At 39.1% G+C, this 25,501-nt stretch overlaps 1 protein-coding gene across 1 annotated transcript in view; it reads left to right on the top strand.

Annotated features, from left to right (window-relative positions):
* The first annotated feature begins 1,692 nt into the window (after positions 1 to 1,692).
* LOC105924840 (PDZ domain-containing RING finger protein 4) overlaps positions 1,693 to 25,501 on the top strand; it is a 35,254-nt gene continuing 11,445 nt past the window's right edge. Inside the window, exons 1-4 of the mRNA XM_036147368.1 lie at positions 1,693 to 1,890; positions 6,739 to 6,842; positions 16,428 to 16,526; positions 21,602 to 21,664. Coding sequence (XP_036003261.1) covers positions 1,773 to 1,890; positions 6,739 to 6,842; positions 16,428 to 16,526; positions 21,602 to 21,664 — 384 coding nt within the window. The 5' untranslated portion in view covers positions 1,693 to 1,772. The remainder of the gene's footprint in view (positions 1,891 to 6,738; positions 6,843 to 16,427; positions 16,527 to 21,601; positions 21,665 to 25,501) is intronic.

The raw sequence follows: 25,501 nt of genomic DNA, 5'->3' as shown, positions 1-25,501 counted from the left end.
TTGGTGATAAATTGTCAGTGGGTCATTGATCTATAATTTGACCAATAACAAGGATCAAGATACAAAGCAAACATGGTTGACTAAACAAGAAAAAAAAACTCAGAAAATCTGTAATCAACTTTTTCCATATGAGGTATGGTAAATATTTCAGAGCAGACTTTTTTTTCTTCAAAACAGCAATCATGTATGTAGTAAAAGTTTATGCTCAATCAAAACACCATCCATTGTTCATCCTAGCAGGGGCTATCTCCAGCGATCACTGGATGAGAGGTGTGGTTCTTCTGGCCAGGTTGGGAATCCATCACAGGACATTAAACCATTCACAAACATACAGAAGACACCTGGCTGGCATTCAAACACGGGACCTTATTGCTGAAAGCATCAGTGCTATTCCACCATACAGCTCCACATCAAAACTTCTTGTGAAATGTTATCATTTTTTTACAGCTCCCAATAAATCTAGTAAGACTGCATGTGGGCTTTTTAAATTTTGCTCAGTCAAAACATAATTCAACATCATTAATAAACATGAGGAAAAGTTAACTATCAGTGATAGCACTGAGAATTTAAGAAAAAACAGATTCCTAAACAGGCTATGGTAAAAGATAATCTACTTTAATAAAGTATGTGGAGTTGGCAGGCGTTTTGATTAACAGAAAACACCTGAAAACTGTTCCTGTTGAGCTGGGATCTAGAGCTCATATGCTGCGATGTTTTAACAAACACGCCTTTATTTCATACTGAGCCATTTCTCAATGGGTTTAAATCACTCAGATATGTGTGTGTGTTTTTTTTTTTTTTTGTGGTGTGTGACTGGTGTGAAAAAGGATTACTGGTGGAATTTCTCCACTGTAAAATACTCAGAGCTCCTCTGTCAGAGTTCCCCTCTGTTTATGTCCTTAACTGTCGGCTGCCTATGAATTTAGGTCATTTTGATATAGTGAGCGTAAGAAGATGTCTTTTTATTTCTGCTACAATTATGCGTTTCAAAGACTTTTGTTTTGAAACAGTTTCTTAGTTGTTTGTTTGTTTTTTTTTGCATTCTTCACCTCACTCGTAAGGACATTTTTCTGCTCTGAAGGCACATTTAAATCAACAAGTAATCTATAATTATGCTGCCTTTGGACTTACTTTTTTGGACATACTAAATCATAATCTCTGCTTCAGCAATTCTTCTAAAGAAAACTCTCCCGAGGTATTCCACAATCGTGGTTTCGCCTTCAGAGAAATTACTGGGCTAAATGAAGCTGTGATTTTCTTTATGTGAGCCAGCTGCAGCGCAAATGGTTTTCAAGCTGACTGAGAACCCTGTTCATTTTGTGGAGAGGAGGGTGAAGGTAGAATGAGTGAACAGAAGCCATTTGGGGTTTGTTTGTTTTTTTACGTGTGTCAGGTTGGTGAAGATTTCTCTTTGATTGTCCGTTGAGATAAAAATCAGAGAGACTAAGTATTTTATCTGAGAGCGTTCATGCACATTGCAAGGTTAAAGTTATAGTAAAGAAAACAGTTAAAGAGACGTTTCAATCCCACTTGGTAGGGTTCGAATCCAACCTCGTCGGTGGCATTTGAGTCAGAATGAAACAGCTTTTTATACTGTAGTTTAAACTGCGTGGGGTATTCTCTTCGCCATTTTCAGGTGAATGGGAAGGAGTTGTCCAAATCCAACCATGATGAGACTGTGGAGGCCTTTCGAGCTGCCAGAGACCCCGTCGTGGTGCAGGTCATCAGGCGTACCACCAGTGGCCGCCCTCACGGCCCCCCTCAGGAAATCCATGTGGTGGACGTGTGCACTCAGACCGACATCACCTTTGAACACATCATGGCGCTGGCAAAGCTCGAGCCTTCGACCCCTCCTGTGCCTGACGTCTGTCCCTTCCTGCTCTCCGATAGGTGTGTACAACCCTGACACAAAGCTGCTTATTTTAATGAACAGTGCCTTGCAAACGTATTAATAGACCTTTAAACTGTTCATTTTTTTCACCTTGATAGCACATATTTTATCAATTTGGAAATTGTACATGATAGGTCAACATAATGTGGGGTATAGTTGTGAAATGGGACCTAAGAAGACATGATTGTCCATCTAAACTGACAGACTGGTCGGGTAACATTAATCAGAGAAGCAGCTAGGAGGTCCAAGGCAGAGAAGCTTTAGAGATCCGCAGCTCAGGTGGGAGGTCTGTTGAAAAGGCTAAATTAGTCATGCTCTCAAGCAATAGGTTCGTTGGAAAATGTTGCCGGGAAAAATGCCCTTGGCAATACTAATCCATTGCAAGCCCTTTCAAGGGTTTGTTTTTTTTCTGTTCTGTAAAATAAGAAGAAGGAGCTTCAAACGGAATCAAAACTACATGTAAAATGATTTGTGTGTTGGAAAGTTGACACTGCAAATCACTCTCGAAACATAACCCTTCTTCAACCCAAGCTGTAACATGGCAATGGCAGCATGATGCTATGGTGAAGCTGGTCATCATTGACTGTTTGATAAATGGACCTAAATACAAGGCAGTCCTGAAGAAAAAGTGTTAGAGGCTGCAAAGAACTTGAGCTTGAGCTATTTTACATAGAAGAATGCTCAAAAAGTTTGTTGTCTAGATGAGAAAAAGCTGACAGAGTTGTAATGCAAAAGATTCTGCTGTAATTGCAGGGAAAAATGTTTACATAAAATTTTGAGCCAGGTTTGCTAAATATAAATTTATGGAAAGTTATTTTGTAAGTATCTGTAAAAAATAAATAAAAAAACATTTGTCCTTCATACATTTCACAGTTATGTGCCACTTTTTGTCGGCGTATAACATAAAATCCCAATACAAAACACTGAACTTTTTAGGTTTAACATGACAAAATGTGAACAAATTTAAGAGTTATGAATATTTTGCAAGATTATGGCTATGTTTCCATCTAATTGTCAGGTGAATTTTGAGCAATCTTTTAAAATGTCGCAAAAAAAAAAGAAAAGAAAAAAGAATTAGGGGTGTTTCCATCCATTGTTTTGGAGTGAATGAATCAGGCTATGCAAAGTATTATATAATCGGAAGTTGTTAGAAGTTGCAAACTAGCTAAGAGCACACATTAAAGAAAAAAAAAGCAGAGAGAGGCTTTCAGGTTTTGCGATCGAGCAAGTTGTAATTGATTCTTTGGGACCTTGAAGCTGTTACTTTAAAATGAATGGTTTTAGAGCTTTTACCCTGTTTTAAACTTTACCTGCTCTGATATTGTAGACTCGGCTGCTCCACTCCATTTCAGCTCTGGTTAAATGAAACTACTCACGTATTTCCACATCAGTGCAGTCAGTCTGATAGAAAGTGAAAAAAAAAGGGCTGTAAATACTTTTAGGACTGCTTTTCACAGTGCTTGGCCACAGACATCAGACCTCACAACTTGAGCTCTGTGGCTGTTTTTGGAGTTTTTTTCCTTTCCCAGATCAAATAAGTATGGCTAGTAACACAAACTGATTAAAATGTTCAGTGATTTCGTATTATTCTAACTTTTAATTACATTTCCTTTTTTTTTTAATTGCAGAAATTTTGGTTGACTGCCATACTGAGGAAAACAGTTTGTTGTTGCGTCCTTGTTTTGACTTTGGCTGTGACTGCCTATAATTAAGAAGGAAAGAAAATATGAAAACATGTTAGTAAGCCATGAAGGAGAAGCACCACTGTTTGCGTGACAAGCATTGCAAATACGAAGCAGTGAAACTATATGTAAAATCCAGCTCCCAATGGGATTGTTACAAATATAGATTTGTTTGATGAATACGTCTCTTAATGGCCTTCACATACAAGACATAAAAACTGAAGAATAAAATGAAAAGTGTTTAATTAGCTAATAGCTGTTCAGCAGGCTGTGCTGTCATGTGTTAACACGCACGGTAACCTCCAAAGCGTTCTCTCATCAACATGTACAAGATTTTTTTAAATAAAGCAGTTCCATTGCAACTCAGCAATATTTGGGTTAAAATGATTAATTATCCCTTTAAGCTCACATTAAATGTTTCTTATTATACAGCTTCTGTTCTGTATGATATTGCTATTCTGAGGAGAACATTAGCAGAACAAATGTTGGTTATGTTAGCGGAGATTATTTCAAAGTTTGACTCTCAGCTCTGCAGCATTCACCTTTTTGTAAATCCGTTGCTAATACTGACCGTTTTTAGAGCAACACATTTGAAAAGAAAAATGTTGGCCCTATAATCAGAAGTGCCCACTAGGAATTTACATATTGTAAAATAAATATGTTGTCTTTGCCAATTTATTTTGTTTGAGCTTTGTCTATTAGCTCCTGCATGTCAAGCATGGTCAATAGACATGTATCTGAATTTTAGACACCAATAAAATGTTTTTTTTAATACAGATTGGACCTTTATTTCAACAGAATAGGCTCACAACTCTACAATGAATGATACATCATTTTTTTGTAAAGCCAACATTTCTTCTAGTTTCTTTTCCCCACATTATCTCCTTCATCAAAATAGGCACCACCTTTCATCTTATAGATTTCTTTGTGTCCCCTTGCTGCAGCCTTTTGGGATCTTTGATAATGTGTACTAAATTCTTAAGCTGTAATGTAAATAAATATACATAACCATTGGGGAGTTTCCCCTTCAATTAATACCTCATTTAAATATTAGCAAATTCTTACAGCACAAAGCAGTTTACACATGCTGCCTGGAAAAAAAGTAAAAAACTTTTTCATACTCTGTTGCACTGCAACCACAAACTTCAATGTGTTTTAGCTGGTTTGTAGAATCCAATAAACACCTGGCTATGTCAGATTTTTGGCCTTTTTAAATGTCATACAGTCAATAATGTTTTAACTTGCCAGGGAATTTAAAAAAAAAAGTTTTTTCAGCCAATACAAAACGATTCACCAATAATGTAAACAAATGTATTAGGTAAATTTCCTTTGAAAAAGAAATTGCAACTGCTGTAATATTACATTAAGAGCACTGCATTTTTTTGGCTCATAAAACACTATCAAAATATCTCTATTATTGCAATATTCATCAAAAATACATATAACTGATGTCATTACTGTTATACTTTTCATCAAGTATACTAGGCAGCACTCTCTCTCTCCGTAGATCTTGTTATAAGTGACAATTTAGGAATTGGTCGTTGTAGAAAAATATTTTTCAGATTTTGAAATTCCTTTAATTTAATGTATTGAAAAATTATATTTTATTAATTACTTAAAAGTGCATTTGGCACTTTCATCAGTACTTAGTGGAATGTACTACAATAGCATTTTATCAGCTGTTTTGTGACCTTCCATTATTACACTATTGCTTACCATTTCTACCATTAAGTTCTTTCTTTTAGTATTTGTGAAATAAAACTTAAATAGAAAGGCATTTTAAGTATCAACAGGAGGTTTCTACACACACACAACAAAGGAATTGGTTCATTGTGCTTTCTTTATAATTTGAGTTTATTTTCGGTTAATCTCACTGGAGCAGTAAGCAGTGAAAAAGAACATTAAGCATAAAGAAATATCTGGGTTTCACCTCCAGGGAGCGTAACGATACAATAGCAGAGGAAGACTGGGAAATGGCAGTTTAATCTGCATCAAGCTTAGAGGATAATTAATTCCAAGCATAATAAAGTTTTTTTTTGTGCGTGTGTGTGTGTGTGTGTGTGTGTGTGGGGGGGGGGGGGGGGGTTATCATTTGTAATGTGGGTCTTTGTTAAGCATTCAGAAATAACAGCCCAGATGGATTCTCCATCTGTGTCAAAGATCAATAAAGTTTAGCAATATGATCAGTGCTGCACACTAGCTATAAACTTGTGTACATGACCCGATCAAAAACATTATGGATTTATGCACATATCGTAAAACCAGAATTCCCTAGAGGAGAATTCAGCCGTAATTGGAGCTGCTTAGTGGTTCAATTTGGACTCAGGTAAGGTTTACAGGGTGATTAAAGTAAATCGGCAATTAAAAAAAAGGCAACTAAAAGCAACAGCCAGAGGCTGAGTCCAAACTTAATCAATGTGTCCCATAAAGCAACATTTCCTTTCTCCTTTTCTGAGCTCAGGTGCATAATCCAATAAACAGCAGACTTTATAGTTTAGATTTATAGATAGATATAAATAGCTGGCATCATATGTTGCGGCCAGATTGTAAAATTGTAATTGTATTGTTTGCACCTTCTCCAACTGCCAAATAAGAACAATACTTAGCAGGAGAAATGTCGACATTTAGAAGTATTAACTTAATAAACAGGTTGGTACATGTGATAGGACACATCACTTGTCTTATTTAACAATTTACTTCTTTTTTTGTCATTATTTATCTACAGTGATTATCCTGTGTGGCGCTGAAGCTGCCACACATTCTGTTGGACCCCACAATAGAGTTTTGTTCAGTGACTGAAGGAGGGATAATAGAATTACACCATGCAGTCTGGGGTGGGTAGGGTGGGGGTGGGGGGCTGTCTGTCAAAGGCATGAAGCAAATTACAGAGTGTGGATATGCTGTTATTAACAGGAGGCTGTACTTTTATCACATACTACATCAGCAGGAAAAGCCTTTCAAAGAGCTTTTATTCTTTCATTCTACAGCTGAGACAAAAGCGCCAAAATGTTGTCACTTTGAGGTTTTGAGTTTGAGAAATGACTTGAAAGGAAATGATAACGCGAGTTTTCAAATCTTAACCTTTCACTGTCTTTTTCTTTTTCTGTCTCCCTGTCTGTCTTACCTCTCCTTTCTTTCTTTCTTTCTCTCTTTTTCTCCTGACAGCTGTCATTCCCTTCATACAATGGACCAGGATTACTATGAAGGTACTGACTACCTCTCCCCTGTCCCAGCTGATGGAGAGAGAACAGAGGAGTTTGAAGTATGAGGTAGGAACTAAAGTCTGATGTGACTGCCAAAAAGGTTTTTACGGGCACTAAAAAAACATTTGCAAACACTCATACCGCTTGAGCTTTTTCACAATTTTTTGTGTTATGTTGGCAAAATTTTATGTTTTTTTTTTTTTGTAACAGAACAGCACAAAGTAGTACAAAATAGAGAAGTGAAAGATTTTCTTTTTTTTCTTTTTGCCAACATTATTCTGAAAAGTCACTTTTTGTTGCAATTGCAGCCAAAGGTCTTTTAGGGTATGTTTCCAACAGCTTTGAGCTGAGACCGAAGTTTTAGAGAACGCACACTACACTTATTTTTTTTTTAAAGTTGAAAACCATGAATGGATTTCGTTCGGCTTGCAAATTATGTCCCACTTTTTGTTGGTCTGTCGAATAAAATTCCAATAAGCACACTGAAGTCTATTCCATTAAGAGAAAAAGAAAGTTTAGAAGTTCAAAGATGTCAATGCTTTTGGGTTATACTGTAGATAAGGAACCACTCAAGCAAAATAAAACTCAAGGTTTTCATCTCTATCATTCTAGCATTGCTTATTAGCAGCAAGAGAAGTAAAGAATTAAACAATCAGAATGAGCTTTATTTGCCAGGTATGTGTACACATATGCAGTATTTGACTATGGATTTTACATTTTTCACAATATTATGGAACACGCTTATACCATAATACAATAACACAGTAATGCAGCATTAAAAATCAAACAGTCTGCAGTATAGAGGACACATATGAACACACTATAAACAGGCAGACAAATTGACACAATAAGCGCAGAGCAAAGGATGCAGGAGTAAATAATATTTACACTGTTATTATTATTATGTACATGTCAGAGGACGAAGTGATGCACAGGTGCACATATACAAACATGCATGTCCACAGTGTGATGGGTGCAGAGGATGGGAATGCTAGAATAAATTATGTTTATGTACATTAGGTAGGTAGATTTGGTATACCGTATACAGAATATGAATATATGAACTGTAAAAATGAACTGCACCAAAATAAGGACTAATGAATAAATAACTGGTAAATGGTAAATAAAGGCGAGTTGCCTGGTTATTGCGTGGAAGTTTTTTTGTTTGTTTGTCAGCTGTTCATAATAGTGATGTCTTGTGGGAAGGAACTGTTCCTGGGTCTGTTGGTTTTGTCGTGCAGTGCTCGGTAGCGCTCACCAGAGGGGAGGAGCCAGAACATGTTGTGACCGGGTTGAGATGGATCTGCAGTGATGTTTCTTGCCCGTTTCCTGACTTTGGAGATGTGCGGAGTCCTGAATGGAGGGCAGGTTCGCACGACGATCTCTTCTGCGGTCCCGACTGTCCGTTGCAGTCTGGTCCTGTCCCTTTTGGTGTCAGATCCAAACCAAACAGTGATGGATGAGCAGAGACTGCAAGATGGCTGTGTGGAAGTAGACGAGCTGCTCCTAAAGAAGGTTGGGCTTAACTGAGCTGACGCGAAAAATGACATCCTTGGCTGGGCCTTCTTATCGATGAATACATTTTGACTTACACACATTTAACACCTAAAAATAGCCTAATGAATTTGCCTGTGAGTTTGAATCAATCTCTGACAGTCATAACTAGGTGCTGCATGTAGCTTTAAAAAAAGGACAAACAGTTACTTTGTGAAGTCTAGATTTGCATGTGTTTATTGAACAGATCCTCGGTTTTACATGACTTACGGTCTCTGACACTACATAGTTATATCCATATGCAATGATTCATCTATGACAGGAAGAGATCAAAGCGCCGTCTTCGCTTACCACTGTGATACAATATTCTTTATTTCTGGGCCGCTGGTGTGCAAGCAGACATGGCGCCTTGCCTCCAACTGCTCTGATGTATGATGATTGCTCAGCTCTCCCTCCATCCAAGCGTTTGTTTGAATTCGTTCAGAATGCTTCAAACCATCGAGCTTGAGCTGTCTCTTCAAATCCTAAACAGATTTGTGCATCCGCTCGGATCGCTGAGACCCCAATGTCAAATCCAAAATATATAACATATGGAAGCATGTGTTTATGCCTCATTGATATTAAGAATCCTTTTCCAATGTGTATGCTTAGCAGACTTCACAGTTTCATGCATGATCAGGGGGGTGGCATTAGCACCCCTAATGCAGCCCCACTTACTGTATGACAGCTAAGAATGCTTGGAGGGGGATGGAGGCGAAGCTGAAAAGCCTCTTTCTCAATGGAGTGGATTTCTGCTGAAGGAGAGATGCGAGAAGATTTAACTTTGCCGGGTGGAAGTGCTGTCGGTGAGAGCACTATGCCATCATGTAAGGGAGAAAATATCTAAATCTAATTCGCTTCCCCAATGGAGATGGATGTGAATAATGCTGAGACATTCTTGAGCTTTCTTCATATGGCAGTGTTACATATAATGTTAAAATATTTGTGCGTTCTCTTGGGATTTAAGCAACACCAGTATAAAACTAAGGAATGTGTGCATATGATCCACGTATTGTGCCTGTCTTTGGACTGTAGGTGTCGTGTATGCAAATATGTGTCGATTTCCACGGACGTGCTGTTTACACACTTTTACAGCTTCCGCGCTCAATACTTTTCTTTTAAAAGTCAATCAAGTGGCTGCAAATCATGTGAAGTGTGTTGCACTCAGTAATGAGCCCATTTAGAAAAGATCCCTGCATTAAGGCACTGTAAAAGGCAGCCTTAATGCGAGCAAGTCAAATGAAATATGAGGGAGACATGAAATGAGAGCCAAGACGGCTGGTTGAGTGAAGGGATTATCGCATGCTAGAAAGCTGAAGTGCTGTTTTAAAACCCGTCCAGAGTGGATTATACAGTTTGGGGAAATTAGGCATGGCTGCAGATGCTTGAATTCTTGTTGTATCAGAAAATAGATATAAACAGCGTCTTTCTTGTGAGGGTGGGGCATAACTCTGGAGAAGGAGATTACCAACCTAGGAAGTTGAGAAATAGAGGAATGGATTTGCAGCTCTTTGAGTGAAAAGTAATGACACTAATATATGGTGGATGAGAAATGGAGGATGTTTAAAAATACAGATTTTTTTTAAAAATTCTTGATGATAACTATTTGTATTTTCTAAAAATAAGTATTTTGTTCACTCTTTGGCTCTGACTGCAAGAGAATTCATCAAGGCTACCACACTGATCGACGTCTCACAGTCTCAACGAAGCTATTGGTCTTTGGTGTTATGAGGCCAATGGATAGTGCATAAGGACAAGGTGAAAATCTCCCCGTCATGTACATATATAAAAATCACCTCCTCAAAGTCCAATGCCTTGGTTCTTAACTGGAAGAAGTTGCACAGCATCTACCAGTGCCCGTATTCACAAAGATTCCTCTCCTATCTTAGCCTAACAATTCCTACCTTTTAGCTTAAGAGCGAGTCAAATAACTGCTGAAAGCGACTCTGAGTAAGGAGACGGCAGAAATGTTTTATCTTAGTGGGGAGATCTGGCTGACCCCGTTGCTAGGTGTGACACTGTCTTTTAGCAGCTGTGATTGGTTCATAGTAAAAGAAAAAAAGCACTCCCATTGATCAATTGAGAGAAATAAGTGTTTCACCATGATAAAAACTCGCAAGATTTATCGACTGTCACACAGCATCAAAATGTTTTGAATCACCTTACTGAGATCCTCATCTTGATTTGCTTATTTTTTTATTCGCTAATCAATTTACTACCTTTGTGGATTTGATATTAATGTGCACTCACCTGTCAGCAGTTTATTGAGATTGCCTGATTGTATAAAGCGGTTGTATTTGGCAAAATGACCAACATGAAATGGATAAAAAAAAGATTTGAAAAAATCTAACAGCAGCACATCTGTCCGGTCATCTCTGGGAGGAGGAGTGTTGAAAGGTAAATGGTCCCTGGATCACGGCACAAATACACAGACTTTGAATGGCGTTGCCGCAGATCAGTGCACCTTTTTCCTCTGTGCGTCTCGGTGCTTTACCCACCATTCTGGAAAGTTAAGCTCTCTGTGCAGCTACGTATCAAAAGCGAAGAGATGGTATCAGACAAGCGAACTTCTCGATGACCATTTAGGCTACTGACATTCTCATGCAATGCAGACAATACTCCCCCCCCCCTCTTTTATATATTGTTTGTAAATTTCTCCCCTTTTTGTTCATGATTATCTAACATTATCCTCAATAAAATGACATAGAGCCATCTTTATCCAATCTAACATTTTAGGAGCTAGCTTAAATCTTAGGACTCTGTAAATACGGGCACTGGTCTTCTCGTTTGTTCTGCTGGTATCTTTAGGTAATAGCCTTCAGCGAGCACTGAAATGCTTCATAGCCAAGTGTGAAGCAAGTGGGAAGCCAGTCCGCTCCTCCAATTCTGAGGCCAGTCAAAGGTGGGCTGCTTCCTCTGATTTCTTTTGTATTAAGGACCTTATGAATAGAGAGCAATGTCAAATATTTAAATAAAATTCAAGCCAAGGCATAGAGCCACTGTTCAGTCATTTCAGAATTCCTCTCAAACATCATGTGTTTGAAGTCTTGGTTTGTGGGATTATAGAAGAAAAAGAGGTTCAAATTGACAAGATTTTGAGTGTAATAAGTTTAATTTAATTATCCTGTTGTATCTCCCAACAGGAGTGTATAAGTCTTTGCTCTTCCGTCAGGTTCTTGGAGTTCATCAACCGTTACCTAGTCACAATTTCACAGCCTAACATCCTTCATTTCCAGGAAAGTTCCTTGATGTGTGTGCCGCCACTGAACCATGTTAGTAACCGTCCCCTTGATTAGTTTTGGTGAGTTCAGAGGGAGTGAAGCACTCTGAGCTTGGATACAGCCTTCCCTCTCTTTCTGCCAGCGGTAGCCATCAACGCATTTGGCAACTGCTTTTTCAATTACCAGTAATCAAAGTCGCGATTATCATGACAGCATCAGATGTGCTTTGATGGTGGGCAGCAATCTTCCTCTTAATCACCGCCATCACAGCCATTAATTTACTGTCAGCCCTCGTCCCTTGCCTCACCGCAATCTCCTGTCTGAGAAGCCCAGAGCTCAGCGAGGAGATGGAGGAAGGGAAAAAAAAAAATCAAGAAAGCAAGAGGCGAGACAGAGATCGGAGGAGGTGTTTTTGATGGTTCAGGATGCAGACACCTTTTTACAGAAGCATCTCAGCGAGTGGGTGTTATTTTTTTTTTCTTAAAGCGAAAAAGCTCAAAAGCGTCTGATGGAGAAGAAAGAGTCACATTGTTAAATACACACACACACGGTGCTTAATTCAGCGTGCAGCAGTGTGTTTCCCCTGATCATTTTGCCACAGGGCTCCTGCACTACATCCAGTCATTAATTAGTCAAGTAACTTTGGGCTTGTTTCGCAGACGCACCTGCTCACACCTCTTCTTTACCTTGCAACCAACAGCTCGTTTGTGCGGGTTTATTTTTAGAGACATCTCCAAGACATTACGACTGATTTCAGTATCTCATATCCCACAACTTCACACATCGTGTTAGCATGCAAGACGTGCACCGCGAGTATACCACAATTACATACACGACTGCCTTAATGCCTCTGGAGCTGCTTTAATAATTTCCCTATCAACCCCGGCATTTGAAAACATCTTTGATGAAGTTAATGACTCATTTTTTAGACTTAATTTGTGAAGCCAGAATGCATCATGCATACTGTAGTTGTCCTTACGTATGTCCTCATTCATCAGCTGGGGTTTAAAGTTGTCACCATGTCTATCAAATGTCCCCTTAATGTAGAGGCTGTTCAGAAATTATCAAATGACAAACGACAGCCAGATGTCAAATGTCCCCTTAAGCATTTTGTTCCGTTTCCAAACATGCATGCTCTTTGGCGTGTGCTTAAACTCAGGGTTTGTGTTTATGCGCGGCTTTGGCTTTGATGTTAAGTATCTGCAGAGGAGCGCACAGCTGCTGGAACTTAAGCCCAAAAAAAAAAGCCTAAATGATTTATTTGAGCGTTTGTGTGAAAATAAACAGGTCCGTCTCCACAAATTAGACACATTGAAACGTTTATTTGTTTCAATCATTTGCTTGAAAAAAAAGTGTATCTCCCATTTATTATACCTGCTTTTATTTCAGATAATTGTTGACGATTATAACTAATAAAATCCCAATATCCAGTTTCGCTAAAATTATTTGGGGGTTTTAAGAATTAGTAATCTAATTTTTACAAAAAGGAAACTACACATTTATGGCTTACACATGTGAAGACACTGACTTGACAGTTGTCCAACAGACAGCCCCAGACACTCTCCAAGGAGATTAAGCCACAAAAGGCCATTGCTAGAGAAGCTAGGTATTTACAGAATGCTGTATCCAAATGTATCAATGGAAAGTTTGGTGGAAAGAAAAAGTGCAGCAGAGAAAAAAAAGCAACCTTAAAAGGATTGTGAAGAAAAATGGTTGTTTAGAGTTTTGGTAGGGATTTACAAGGCATAAGGCCACCACACACATACAATACACACTGTATCAAGAACATTGGCTACAACTGCTGCATTTCTTATACTAAGATACACTTGAACTATAGACAGCCTCAAAAGCATCTCATCGCGTCTAAGGAGAAAAAGGACTGGACTGGTGCTCAGGTGAAATTGATTTTGCTTATCATTTCGAAACGATGGTCTCAGAGACTAGAAGAACAGAGGACTTCTAGCCATATAAACCAAGGTGCTTAAGGTGCCGTGTGAAGTTTCCACAGTAGCAATTTGGGATGCCATGTCATCTGCTGCATCTTCACTGTGCTTCAACAAGTCCAAAGTGAGCACAGCCATCTCCCAGTAAACTTTAGAGGATTTACTGTCTCCTTCCACAGGCAATCTATAAGGAAATGATTAATTTTCCAGCAGCATTGTGCACCTTACCCAAACTACCAAAGGTTTACCATCATTTAATTGTAAAAATGGCCTGAGATGCCTGTGCATATTCTCAGTCATTCAGGTCATGGGAACTACAGTAGTCTTAAATTGAAGGCAACAAGACTTTCGTTTAGCTTTTGTGACTATCTTTTGACACCTATCCAAGAGTCTTTGTCCATGTCTGAAGGCTCGCAGTTGAGCAACCAGGAGTTTGTGAGCTGTTGTTCTAAGAACATGGGGGAACCATCCTCATAGGTGCATTCCAGGTCAGAGGCAAATCAGCAACCTGCCTGTCCCTGCTTTGGGTCTGTTATTTGCTCTGAGTTGTTTACTTGTTTACCTGAATCCTGATGAGACTGCTTGTGTAATTTGTTTGAAATGAGTTTCAGTGGTGGGTTATAGATGCTGTAAACTTATAGATGCTGAAACTGCAACCCTCCCCTTCAGTTCAGTGTTGGTTTCTCTCTGTTGACAAAGATGGCTTCCTCTTTCTAACCAACTGTCCTGTTAGTCTAAAATCTTAACATGAGTGTCATCTAATGTGTGTCCTTTGATCTGGAGGTGCAAGTGGACTGTTGAATATTACCCCAAGCTGCTGGCCCTCCTGTGCGGCGTCATACGTTTAGACAGCTGTTGTTTGGTTTCTCTAATGTAGAAGTCATAGTAATCTTCGATGGACTGGGCAGCATACATTACGCCACTCATCGTTGAGTGTTCTGTCCTCGAGAGAAACCAGTCTTTGTCACAACACTCACAGAGAGAAACTGGAAGGCTTAAATGAGCTTCCAAACTCCAGGTTGCTCAACTGCGAGCATCCAGAATTGAATGGGCGTCAAAGTCTCTTTGCAAAAACTGAGCGAAAGTCCAGTAGCCTTCGATTTAAGCCCGTTGTAAACTGGCCTGACCTAAACCCCACGGAGAATTTATTGAGCGTTGACAAGAGGAGCATGACGAGCAGAAGGCTGCTATTACAACAACCTGGGATTGCTTAACACACTGGCAGATCCGCAGACTGATTCTCCTCCAAGCCAATGTGCAGATGTACAGCAATTCATGGAAACAGAGGCCTCACAAGGCACTATATTTGAGTGAATTTACTGTACACATTTTGCAATAGGCCATATTTCTCTATGGTTTTTTTTATTTATTTGGTCTCATTTTTTTCTCTAAGAAACTGAATTTGGGATTTCATTAAAATCATGTGTGAATGAGTGAAAATATATCACGCTTTGTCTAATGAATGTACAGTCATATTCACAAAATTGGAATACTATTGAAAAGATCATTTGTTTATTTAAGCGACTCAATGTTCTAAGTGAGACACATGATATAGATCAATTACACTGATGTTTTCAAGCCTTAATTTCTGTTAAATATCATGATTTTCTGCTTGCATTTAATGAAAATCAACATTTAAGATTAGAAGATTGCATCACTAGACCACTAGACCAATACTTTTACTACAGTATGTTTAATACCTTCTCAAAGCTTATTTTCAAAAGGTACTTTTAATCTGACAAACAAGCCTCATCAGACCGCACATTCTGATTTATTGAATACAACTATACTTTTAAACTGAGTTACTGAAATAAATTAACTCCTTTATGCTATTCTTAATGAGATTCACCTATAAAGGATAGACATGTTGGAAGGATGTGAAAGGATACAGGAGAACCTAACACAACCTAAATGTTGTGTTTCTAGGAAGCCAGGAGTCATAAACCACATAAAATACAGAAGCTAACACAGGGTTTGCCTTTTTCTATTTCTCCCCTTCATCTCATCCCCCCCCCCTCACATACCTAAAGCCATGCCATATCTAACACACGTGGCCAGCGAACCTGCACTTGTCACAGACAAAATGGATCTCTTTCTTTCTTTCTGTACGAGACCCCTGTGAGTCCTGCCAGAGTCCTTGCAGCCACCTCATTTCTCTCTGCCCCGCTCCATCCTCTTCTCCACTCAACCACTTCGCTCCTGCTGCTGAGAGACGTTGTGTTTCTGCTCTAATGAAGACCTTGGGAGGGAAAGCATTTCACACTTGATTCCCTCAAACACCCTTGATATGTTTCAGAGGTCTGGAAATGGGGTAGGGGCTAGTGCTGTTTGGTGTTTGGCTGCGTCCCCTGTTGTAGTAGAAGTGAAAGTGGAGAGTTGGACGGAGGTGGCTTAATGACAGAAGCTTTGGGAGAAAAATAAAAAGATAGAGATGAGAATCTGAAAATAATTTCCATAACTAATGCAAACTGTGGTAGACTGGCAACCTGTCCAGGGTACACCCTGCTTCATTTTTCATGTAGTAATTGTAAAACTACATGAAAAAAAATGCATCTCACCCACAAAATGCATTACATGTATTCTATCATACAACTTGTATTATGAAGAAAATAAAAGCTGAGGTATTTGGTCACTTAAGAAACCCTCTGCAGAGAAACTCGGCAAGCTTCCAATATCTTTCATGATCAAACACGTTACCACTCAAAAAGCTATCAGAGCTATTTAAAGTTCTAGACCCAGATTTAAAGTTTTTTTTTTTTTTTTTTGCATTAGAACAAATTTAAACTTTTGTGGGATCATGAAGGGAACTCTACTTGTTAATGTTTTGTTTGTCAGCATTGTTACTGTGCTTCAACATTAGTCAGCAGCCTTTTTGAATGTTTCTGTCCTAACACTCATCCCAGCAGGTGGCTTGTTGCTTCACAGTCCTGTGTTCTTACCTTTTTTCTACTTAGGAAGTGGAACTTTGTCGTCTAAGCAGTCAAGAAAAACTAGGTCTCACCCTGTGCTACAGGACAGATGAAGAAGAGGACGTGGCCATTTATGTCAGTGAGGTGAGTACACGACTTGCAGGCATTTAAAGGTTATCATTAGTGCAAATGTAAAACAGAATTTTTTATAGTAGCTGTGTTTGAATTTTTGTAGAATTGCTGAAATGATCATGCATGAATTGTACCTATCTTACATTTCTAAGTGCTGTTCGCAATGAAATACTGTACACACACATGCACACGAATATGTGCACTGCCTGAATTGATTACAAGGAAACCCAAGACACATGGATATTGGAAATGCCTGAAGCTGTACAAGGTCAACAACATGCTGAAAGCCTTCGTTGCAAACTACACAAGGCTGTGCAAAACCACCCTTGAGACCAACGTTGAGCCAATTGTGCAAGTCTGATTCAGATGGGGTTTATACCAAGGGAGTTGTTTGTCCTCACTGCTGTTCTGCATAGGCCTGAGCCACCCTCAGTGACCTAATCAAACAGATTGGCTATGGAACCCAGAAATGGGGCCGCCTCTACATGGATGGCATCATGCTGTATGCTGAGTGTGGGGGAGACATCGACTCACTGATCCACACCACCAGGATCTACAGCAGGGAAATTGAGATGTCATTTGGGCTGGAGAGATATCTGGATGGTGTCAAAGAGGGGGAAAGTAGGCTAATTCAGATGAAAGGAGATGCACTCCCAGAAGGGAAGCCACAAAGTAAGCAGTAACATTTAAAACAACTGCAATACATAAGGCAAGTTCTGGGAAGTCATCTTAAAGACAAGAACGAGGTCCAGGCAATCAATCACCTTGTCAGTGGTAAGATACCCTGCTGGGATAATACGTTTTGCAAAGGGGGAAATTCAGAGCACAGATGTTAAAGCACAAAAGCTTCTATCCCTGTATGGTGGATTGCATCCAAAATCCTGTATCATCAAGCTACACACTGAACACATGTATATAAGGAGGGAGAGTACAAGAGCACATCAGAGCCAGTATCTAAAATTAAACATCTAAGCTCCAAAACTACATCAGGAAGACTACCCCAAATGATGACAACATTCAGAGAATGTCTAAGAAAATGTCAAAAGGAGCCGGAGGAACCGGTATGGGACTGGTGTCAAAGCCCAGTCTTCTAAGGCCATGTCCAGCAACTTTTACACTTGTCTCTGTGTCAACAATCCAAAATGGCATGAATAGGTTATCAGCAAGATGTAAGTGCATGATGAGGTGTATAAGTCTTGGGTACACCCCAGAAATTGTCCAACATCTCACACCAAGATGTAACATACTGGCAGAAGAGGAACACACGGAATGCCATAACCAAGTAGCCAGTATAGTGTACAGAAACATCTCTATGGAATACAAGGTGGGAATCACAGACTAAGGTAGTGAAAAATAACCAAGCTAAGATTATATGGGACTTCCAGATACAAACCGATAAAATGGTAATGGGCAACAAACTGGACATGGTGATCATTGATAATTAATAGAGGACAATGACTAATGTCATCCCTAGCAAAGGAAACATCAGGAAAAAGGAACATGAGAAAGTTGGAAAATACAGAGGACCTGGCAGGTGATGGCAACAGTATTTCCTGTCCTCGTTTGAGCACTTGGGGCAGTGACCCCCTATACTGGATAAAGGGGCTCCCACATATGTCTGGAGAAACATTAGAGATCTGAGTCCAGAAGAGTGTAGACCTAAACAAAGTAAAAATATCATGTAGGACTTTCAAGCTTGAGGCCTCCAAGGCAAATATTCCATCAAATCATTATCATTGCAGACAGAGCATCTGCATAGCATAGTATGAGAATAATCCATATTTGCATAGCACTTAAGTAAATTCTAGGAGTGGTATCCACAGTAGCCACCGTGGCTACTGTGGATACCACTCCTGTCTGCTAGGACTGAATCAGACTGTATCAGGTTTAATATATATATATAGTATAGTATGGATAGTAATGGAATGGACAGGATGAATCTGTAATGAATTTAGACCAGTTTGAAAACAAATCATTTGAGCTGTTGGTTTTGTTGTGAAATGGCGCTACATAAATATACTGAATCTAATCCGTCCATCTATTCAGCCACCTTGCTCGGTTGTGAGGGGAATGGTGCCTGTCTCCAGGCGTGAACAGGCGAGAGGTGGCGATAGACTCTAGACAGGTCACCAATCCATCACAGGCCAATATATAGAGAGTTTCCTCTATAATAGCAATATTGAATAGATACAGAACAGAAATTTTAAACCCAAAGTAAGTTTTCTCCACCTCAAAAACATGGGGGAAAGAACTCTCCCTCTCCCTGTTGCTGTTTTTCTCACAAATACCAAAGTTATGATTGCTTGCTGTTTGGAGAAATTCAAATATTAAACCTCTTAGGGCAACAACTCTTTGCATATTCTACGAACATCCCGTTTCTTTGAAGTCTCACATTTACATATTAAACTCTGTTGTAGAAACCAACAATCATATATCCAGATCAGAGAACCCTGGTGTAATGTTGTGCTTCTCAGCCTGAATCAGATGTGACATTTAATATTCATCCACCAATTTCTGATTTACTTTAGTATTCATGTGAGCAAAGCAGGTCTCTTTATTGCTTGTGGTACTTCAAAATTGAACTCTCATCAGACACAAATTACATTACCAAACAGATGATCTAACTGCACGGTTCTGCTGTCAACAGCTGAGATGAGATGACCATCAAGCAATGAAAGGGGGAAAAAAATAAACCAAGGTTGTTTTTTTTGTTGTCATGTGGTGGGATATTCAGCTACTGTAACCTCAGAGGAGCTGAAAACAAGACGGCTCTGACACACAGGCTCTGTTTTTTTTTTTTTCAAATGCTGTTGAAGACCATGTGAGGTGTAGGCTTTGAGAGATGGGCTTAATATAAACCTTAACACGCTTAGGTTTTTGACAGCAATATATGCTTTTTCGTTTAAAAGAAGTAAGAGAGCGCTGTATTCAGAGGAGCTGACTGAATGTTTAGAGGATGTTAGAGAGAGTCTTACACAATCCGGTCTTTTATAGTAAGTAAATGAACCAGTATAAAAATGTGTTTCTTACATAACAGAGCTTTAAAACGTAGGTTTTCCATTGCTCAGTTAGCAGATAATGAAACCCAATGTTTTGTTGTATTCCTCATTTCCAAAGACGACTGCTCAAAAGTATCTTAACTACATGCCAGTTACCACAAGTTACAGTGCCTTACAAAAGTGTTCATATGCCTTGATCCTTTCCACAATGTTTACTTAACTACCAGAAAATGTAATTTACACTTTTCACAATTTTGTGACAGATGAATATTTATAAAATCGAAAAAAAGCGATTTGACTAACCTGGCTAGCCAGATTGATAATGTGTAGCACTCTCCGTTCTGCACGTTATCAAGCTGTGACTGCTCCTGTCAAATCCGTTCAGGGAAAGGAGGGACATTCAGCAAAACTCTCTAAGTTGATAGGGCGAAGCGACACCTAGTGACCACCTATCAAAGTTTGGTTTTAGCCAATCACGGTATCACAATTCTTTACAAGAAAAAAAGAAAATCTGAGAAGTGTAGCATGCTTTGCATTCAGCACCTCAAGTTTATACCTTGTGGAATATATAGTTTGATCTACGGTCACGTTCAGTATTTAATTTGTCAATAGTATCACCACCATGTTTCACAGTAGGAATGGCGTGGTCAGGATGATGTGTAGCGTTTATTTTGATGCCACACACAAAAAATTTGCTTTTTGCATTTTGAAAGCTAAAAGTTACATTTTTGTTGTATCTGACCAAAGATGCTTTTTCTATATATTTGGTGTGTCCCCTACATAGCTTGTCTTAAACTATTAAGGGAACTTTTGGTGTCTTTCTTCCAACAATTATTTTCTTTTTGGCACTCTTTCGGAAAATTATTGAAAATTGTTCTTCAAACATTTTCCTACCTGAGCTGTGTATCCCTGCAGCTCATCCATACCATGGACCGCTTGACTCTCTGATTAACGCTTTCCTTGGCTAGTCTGTTAGGTTAGGATGATGACCATGGTTTCATGGTAGCAGAGACTACGGTGAATGATTATTTTTAAAACAGAAGAAAGTGCACTAGCATACGAACGCTCCGTAGCGTTGGCTGTGGGATTCTCGGCCGCTGCACGTCACTCAACATATAAAGCTCGCCCACGCCTGTGATTGGTCAGTATCAGGAAAGAGGGCTCTATGGGAGCAGTTCCAGACTCAGTTTGCTGTATAGCAAAGCGAAAGCAAAACTTAGTCTGACTGGCCATGCTATTGTTTGACAACCTACCTCTGCCTAATACTTTTTCACTACCCTCTCCCTGACCTTTCTGCTGTATTCATTGAACTTCATGTTGCTGTTTGTTCACCAATGTTCTGTAACAGATTTCAGAGGATTTGCAGGGGTGCACTGTATTCACTGATTATTGGATTATTGGATTGAGAGGAAGTTGGATGCAGTGAATTTAATAGTGGTATCACATTAAAGTGGGCTGAAAACGAACACATGTCAGACTGTGTCTCTGTCTCAAAAGTTCTAAATTAAAACATCTGCATTTGAAAAAAAAAATCATATGAAATTATGTCCTTGCAAGGCACTTTCACCCTTTTCTGTTCCAGTCTTCCAAAGATTCCTTTCTTGAACTTCACTTAATGAGTGTTCCTCAGAGTGGGAGTGAACTATCATGAAGATGGAGTATCTTAGTACCACAGCCTCCTCAGAGTTGTGGTCTGATTGGAGAAAGTGAAACAAATTGCCTCAGATACCAGTTTATTGGGAGATGGAAGACTGGCCTTGTTGGCAAGTATTATTTAAAAAAAAGAGAGTGCATCGTGTGCTGTACTAAGATGATCTTTGCAGAAGCTCCTGGAAACAGAAAAAGTGAAATAGTTGCAGCTAACAGCTGCAATGGTGAACATTGAACTTATAGTGCATTTTGAATAGCTTTAAAACATGACTGAAATAGAATGAAAAGCTGATCCACGACCTGTGTTTAACCCTGACAGCTTCCGTAAACACAAAAAGAAACAAATGTTTAACTAGAAACGCAAAATTCCACAATTTGAACGTATCCTCTCCGGTTCTACTGAACATTAAGGGTAAAAGCATTTTGTTTGTTGTACAGGTCAGTCCGAACAGCATTGCTGCCAGAGACGGCAGGATCCGAGAAGGGGATCGTATCTTACAGGTGCAGTATTCCTCACTCTTGCCCTTACTAGCCCTCCTTTGGCTTAATAAAAATACTTTTCTGCTGTCTTGTTTCACTGAACCAGTGTCTTCCAGCAAGAGAACACATTTATTTTTAATGGCAGCACATTATAGTAGGAACTTCCCCCCACTGTGACTGTTAAGGGGGAAGAAATGCCCCCCTGGCTGTTTTAGTTACCGACTCAGCACCAACAGGGTTTTTTTAAGGGTTCTAGTTCATGACGAAGCTGCGTTTCAGCTCGTTGCCTTCTGTGTGATGGCTCAGAGGCTGTGACTGCTATTAGCCTCTAACTTCATCTTCAGTCTTGAGAGCAGAAAGCAGCATTTGTCAGGCCTTATGGTAGAAGGCGGCTTTTTGCAGCGATTAGAGAAGAATGGGGGTTGTTTTGTTGAGAAAGAGACTGGTTGAATTGGATTTTATTGTTAATGATTCATTAATGAGTTTAGTTTTACTTTTCCCACTTCTGTCATAAAAAGGAACTCAAAAATTAGAAACTCTTTTACTTGTGTGTAACATTGCTCTTTAATTATTGTTTTTCATTCCCTCTGATTTTCACATCTGGCTATGCATATATTCTTCTGCCTTAATGAATGCATCTAAGCTCTGCACTGCCCACACAACTTGCTAAACATTCAGTTTATAGCAGCACATTAAATCTATTCTGGCTTTGTGCTCTGATGCATCTTCAGGGTGACTTGCAGTTCAGTTGTATTTGATGCACTTAATGTTGTCTTCAAATTACTTCACTTTCCACCTCTGTGTGTTCAGTGGAAATAGCGTGAAGGAGGGGGGCATAACTGCTTTTTCACAATGATGCAAACTCTCTTTAAAAGAGTTTAAATAATTCCAACTACACATGACTAATCAATTGCAAAATACATGAACCATGTCCGCTGATGTAATTTAAAGATTTAAATAACAACAAGGACTGATATTGATTAGAATAATTATTGTTGAAATAAAATCAATTCCAGATACATCATTAAAATCAGGTCAGCTTTGGGGATGAAAACAGCGTTTTAAACAACAGTTGTTTCCCACATGAAGGGATAGCGATGTTTTGAGGTTTGGTTATGTGGTGTAATCAGAATGAGCTAGATAGTCTGCAAAAAAGTAAACATCTTCACAGCAGGGAGGACTACCAGCATGACAGCTATTCATCTGTCTTAGCTGACTTACAAAAAATTAAAATAGCTTAAACTGAAATATATTCATATCCAAACAAAGAACTATGTACTAACAAACAGTATTTTTTTACGTTTTTTGCCGTTTCTGCCAACTGATCTGCCATTATTTCTGCACAACTGCCCGACTACCCATAGTGTGGTATGAGATTCTCACTGTGAGTTAACATTTTGTCATGGTTTGTAGTTGTTAAAGACCCCAATTCAGCCATAACAAAACACAATGTGCTGATTAAGGATTTTAAAAATAAATAAATAAATAAATAAAACACAAGAAATGATATTTATGGCACGAAGGGAACAGATTATCAAACTGTACTGAGTGTAATGAAGGAATTCACCAAGGAGCAATGGAAACCAGGGAGGTAAATAAGTGAGGAAGAGTGGAGAGGGATAATGACACTAGGTGAGTCTAATCAGAGGAATGCTGAACAGCTGAGGGAGAGCACAGAGCAGGGGCCATAGGGAAGATGGCTAATTAACACAGAGAATACAGAGGAAGCTGAAACAAAACTCAAAAGGAACCACAAACTACAGAGAGAGCAGAACGCAATAAATAACAAAGAAGCTCAACACACAAAATTCTAGTGGATCATTACACCTTGTTTACAAATACCACGGACGTGGGGTATATACACAGAAAAATCCTTCAGTGACCATTTTTACTTTTTTTCTATTCTGTCCAGGTGGGATTCATTTGGTTCTGCTTGAATCTCTTCCTGTTAAAGGGGAGTTTTCCTCTCCACTGTCGCTACATGCATGCTCAGTATGAGAGATTGCTACAAAGGCAACGACACATTGCAAGCAACTGTCAACTGTTGCTACATGCTCATCGAGGAGGTGTAAATGCTGCAAGTCAATGACTCGATGCAATCTGCTGGGTTTCCTGTTTAACTAATCTGTATGGGTTGATTGAATTGACTTTTTCAAATGTCTTGAGATGACATATTGTGGATTGGTGCTATATAAATAAAATTGAGTTGAAAATTAAATTCATAGTTTAATTAAAATGTCCAGTTTTCATATTTTTTCATGGGACCAGTAGGTATGTACTTAAATTGACTGGTGAAATGTAGAAAATGTGACAGCCTTTCTGTCGTGTGATGTCATCCCTAAGCTACTGTCTTGTAAATGGTCTCAGAAGGCTTGACCACATAAAAGTATAAAAAAGTCTGTGCAAGTTGATGGGGAAACAAGGAGGATGAAAAAAAATTATAATGAATAACGAAATAAAGGCTGGGGTATATGCTTTTTGCCACATTATTATTAGATTAGAGAAAAAAAGAATATAACTAGCATTTTATCAGAATAATATTTTTGTTGATTTTTTTTTCCAGAAAAGTGAGCTATTATTGTTACAGGTTAATTTTCAAACATATTTCTATCATTTAGGTCATTTTTGTACTCGCTGACTCATGAAACCCATTCTGAAGTTTATATAACTATTTTTCACTTCCACACAGAGAAAGCCTACCTTTAATATGTTAAAATCCTAAGTGTTCTTTAAGTAACCAGAGTATGCTTTAAGTGTTTTGTGACTGGAGCCTAATGTCCTTTTTGCTAATCAAAATGCGGTCACCCTAGCCTAGCAAGAGTCGTACAGCTGATTTAATCCAGAATGAGGCATGTGCACATGTTTGCAAAGCAGACCAGTATCCTGGCCCCATTATCCACCACTGACAGGACCATTATTCTTGAGGCAAAAAGATATAAGCCACCTGTCATTGCCCAGCTAATTATACAGCTGGATGCCTGTACTCTGTGGAAAACTTCGGTGGACACTACGACGCTGCCGTCTCATCCATGATAACAGCTTGGATGTTGGTTAATATTTTAGAGCAAACAGCAAATGTTCACTCTCTCCTCAAGAAGATACAGTATCCCACAAAACTGAAGATACGACACTTTCATACAATATAAAGTATTCAGTGCACAGCTTGTATAACAGTGTAATTTGCTGTTCCCTCAAGATAACTCATCACCCAGCCAATTAATGTCTAAACCGCTAACAACAAAAGTGAGCACAGCCCTGAGTGAAATTCTCCAAATTTTACCCAAAGTGTCAGTATTTTGTGAGCCCTCCATTATTGTCCAGCAATGCCTTAGCTGTGCTGGTCATGGAGTTTAGTAGTAAAGGATGCCACTGGAATCCTCTTCCACTCCTCCATAACAATGTCAAAGAGCTGGTGATTGTTAGAGACCTTGCGCCTCTCCACTTTCCATCTGAGAGTGCCTCACAGATGCTCAAAAGGGTTTACGTTTGGGGTCATGCTTGGCCAGTCCTTAACCTTTACCCTCAGCTTCTTTAGCAAAGGCAGTGGTCATCTTGGGGAGGTATATTACATTAAAATACTGCCCTGTGGTACAGTTTCTGAAGGGGTGGGGATTATGGTCTAATTCAGTATGTGACAGTACATGTTGGTATTCATTTTACCCTCAATGAGCTGCAGCTTCACATAGCTAGCAGCACTCTTGTAGCCCCATACCATGACACTCCCACCACCATGCTTGACTGTAGGCACACTAGTCTTTCTACACTTTACATGGTTACTGCCACACATGCTTGTCACCACTGGAACCAAATAGGTTTATCTTGGTCTGAACAGACTTCGTGAGATGGTTCCAGTGATGC

Source organism: Fundulus heteroclitus, chromosome 2 (genome assembly GCF_011125445.2).
Source record: "Fundulus heteroclitus isolate FHET01 chromosome 2, MU-UCD_Fhet_4.1, whole genome shotgun sequence".
Lineage (NCBI taxonomy): Eukaryota > Metazoa > Chordata > Actinopteri > Cyprinodontiformes > Fundulidae > Fundulus > Fundulus heteroclitus.
The sequence above is the reverse complement of the archived record's forward strand: the minus strand, read 5'-3'. Positions and strand labels throughout refer to the sequence as shown.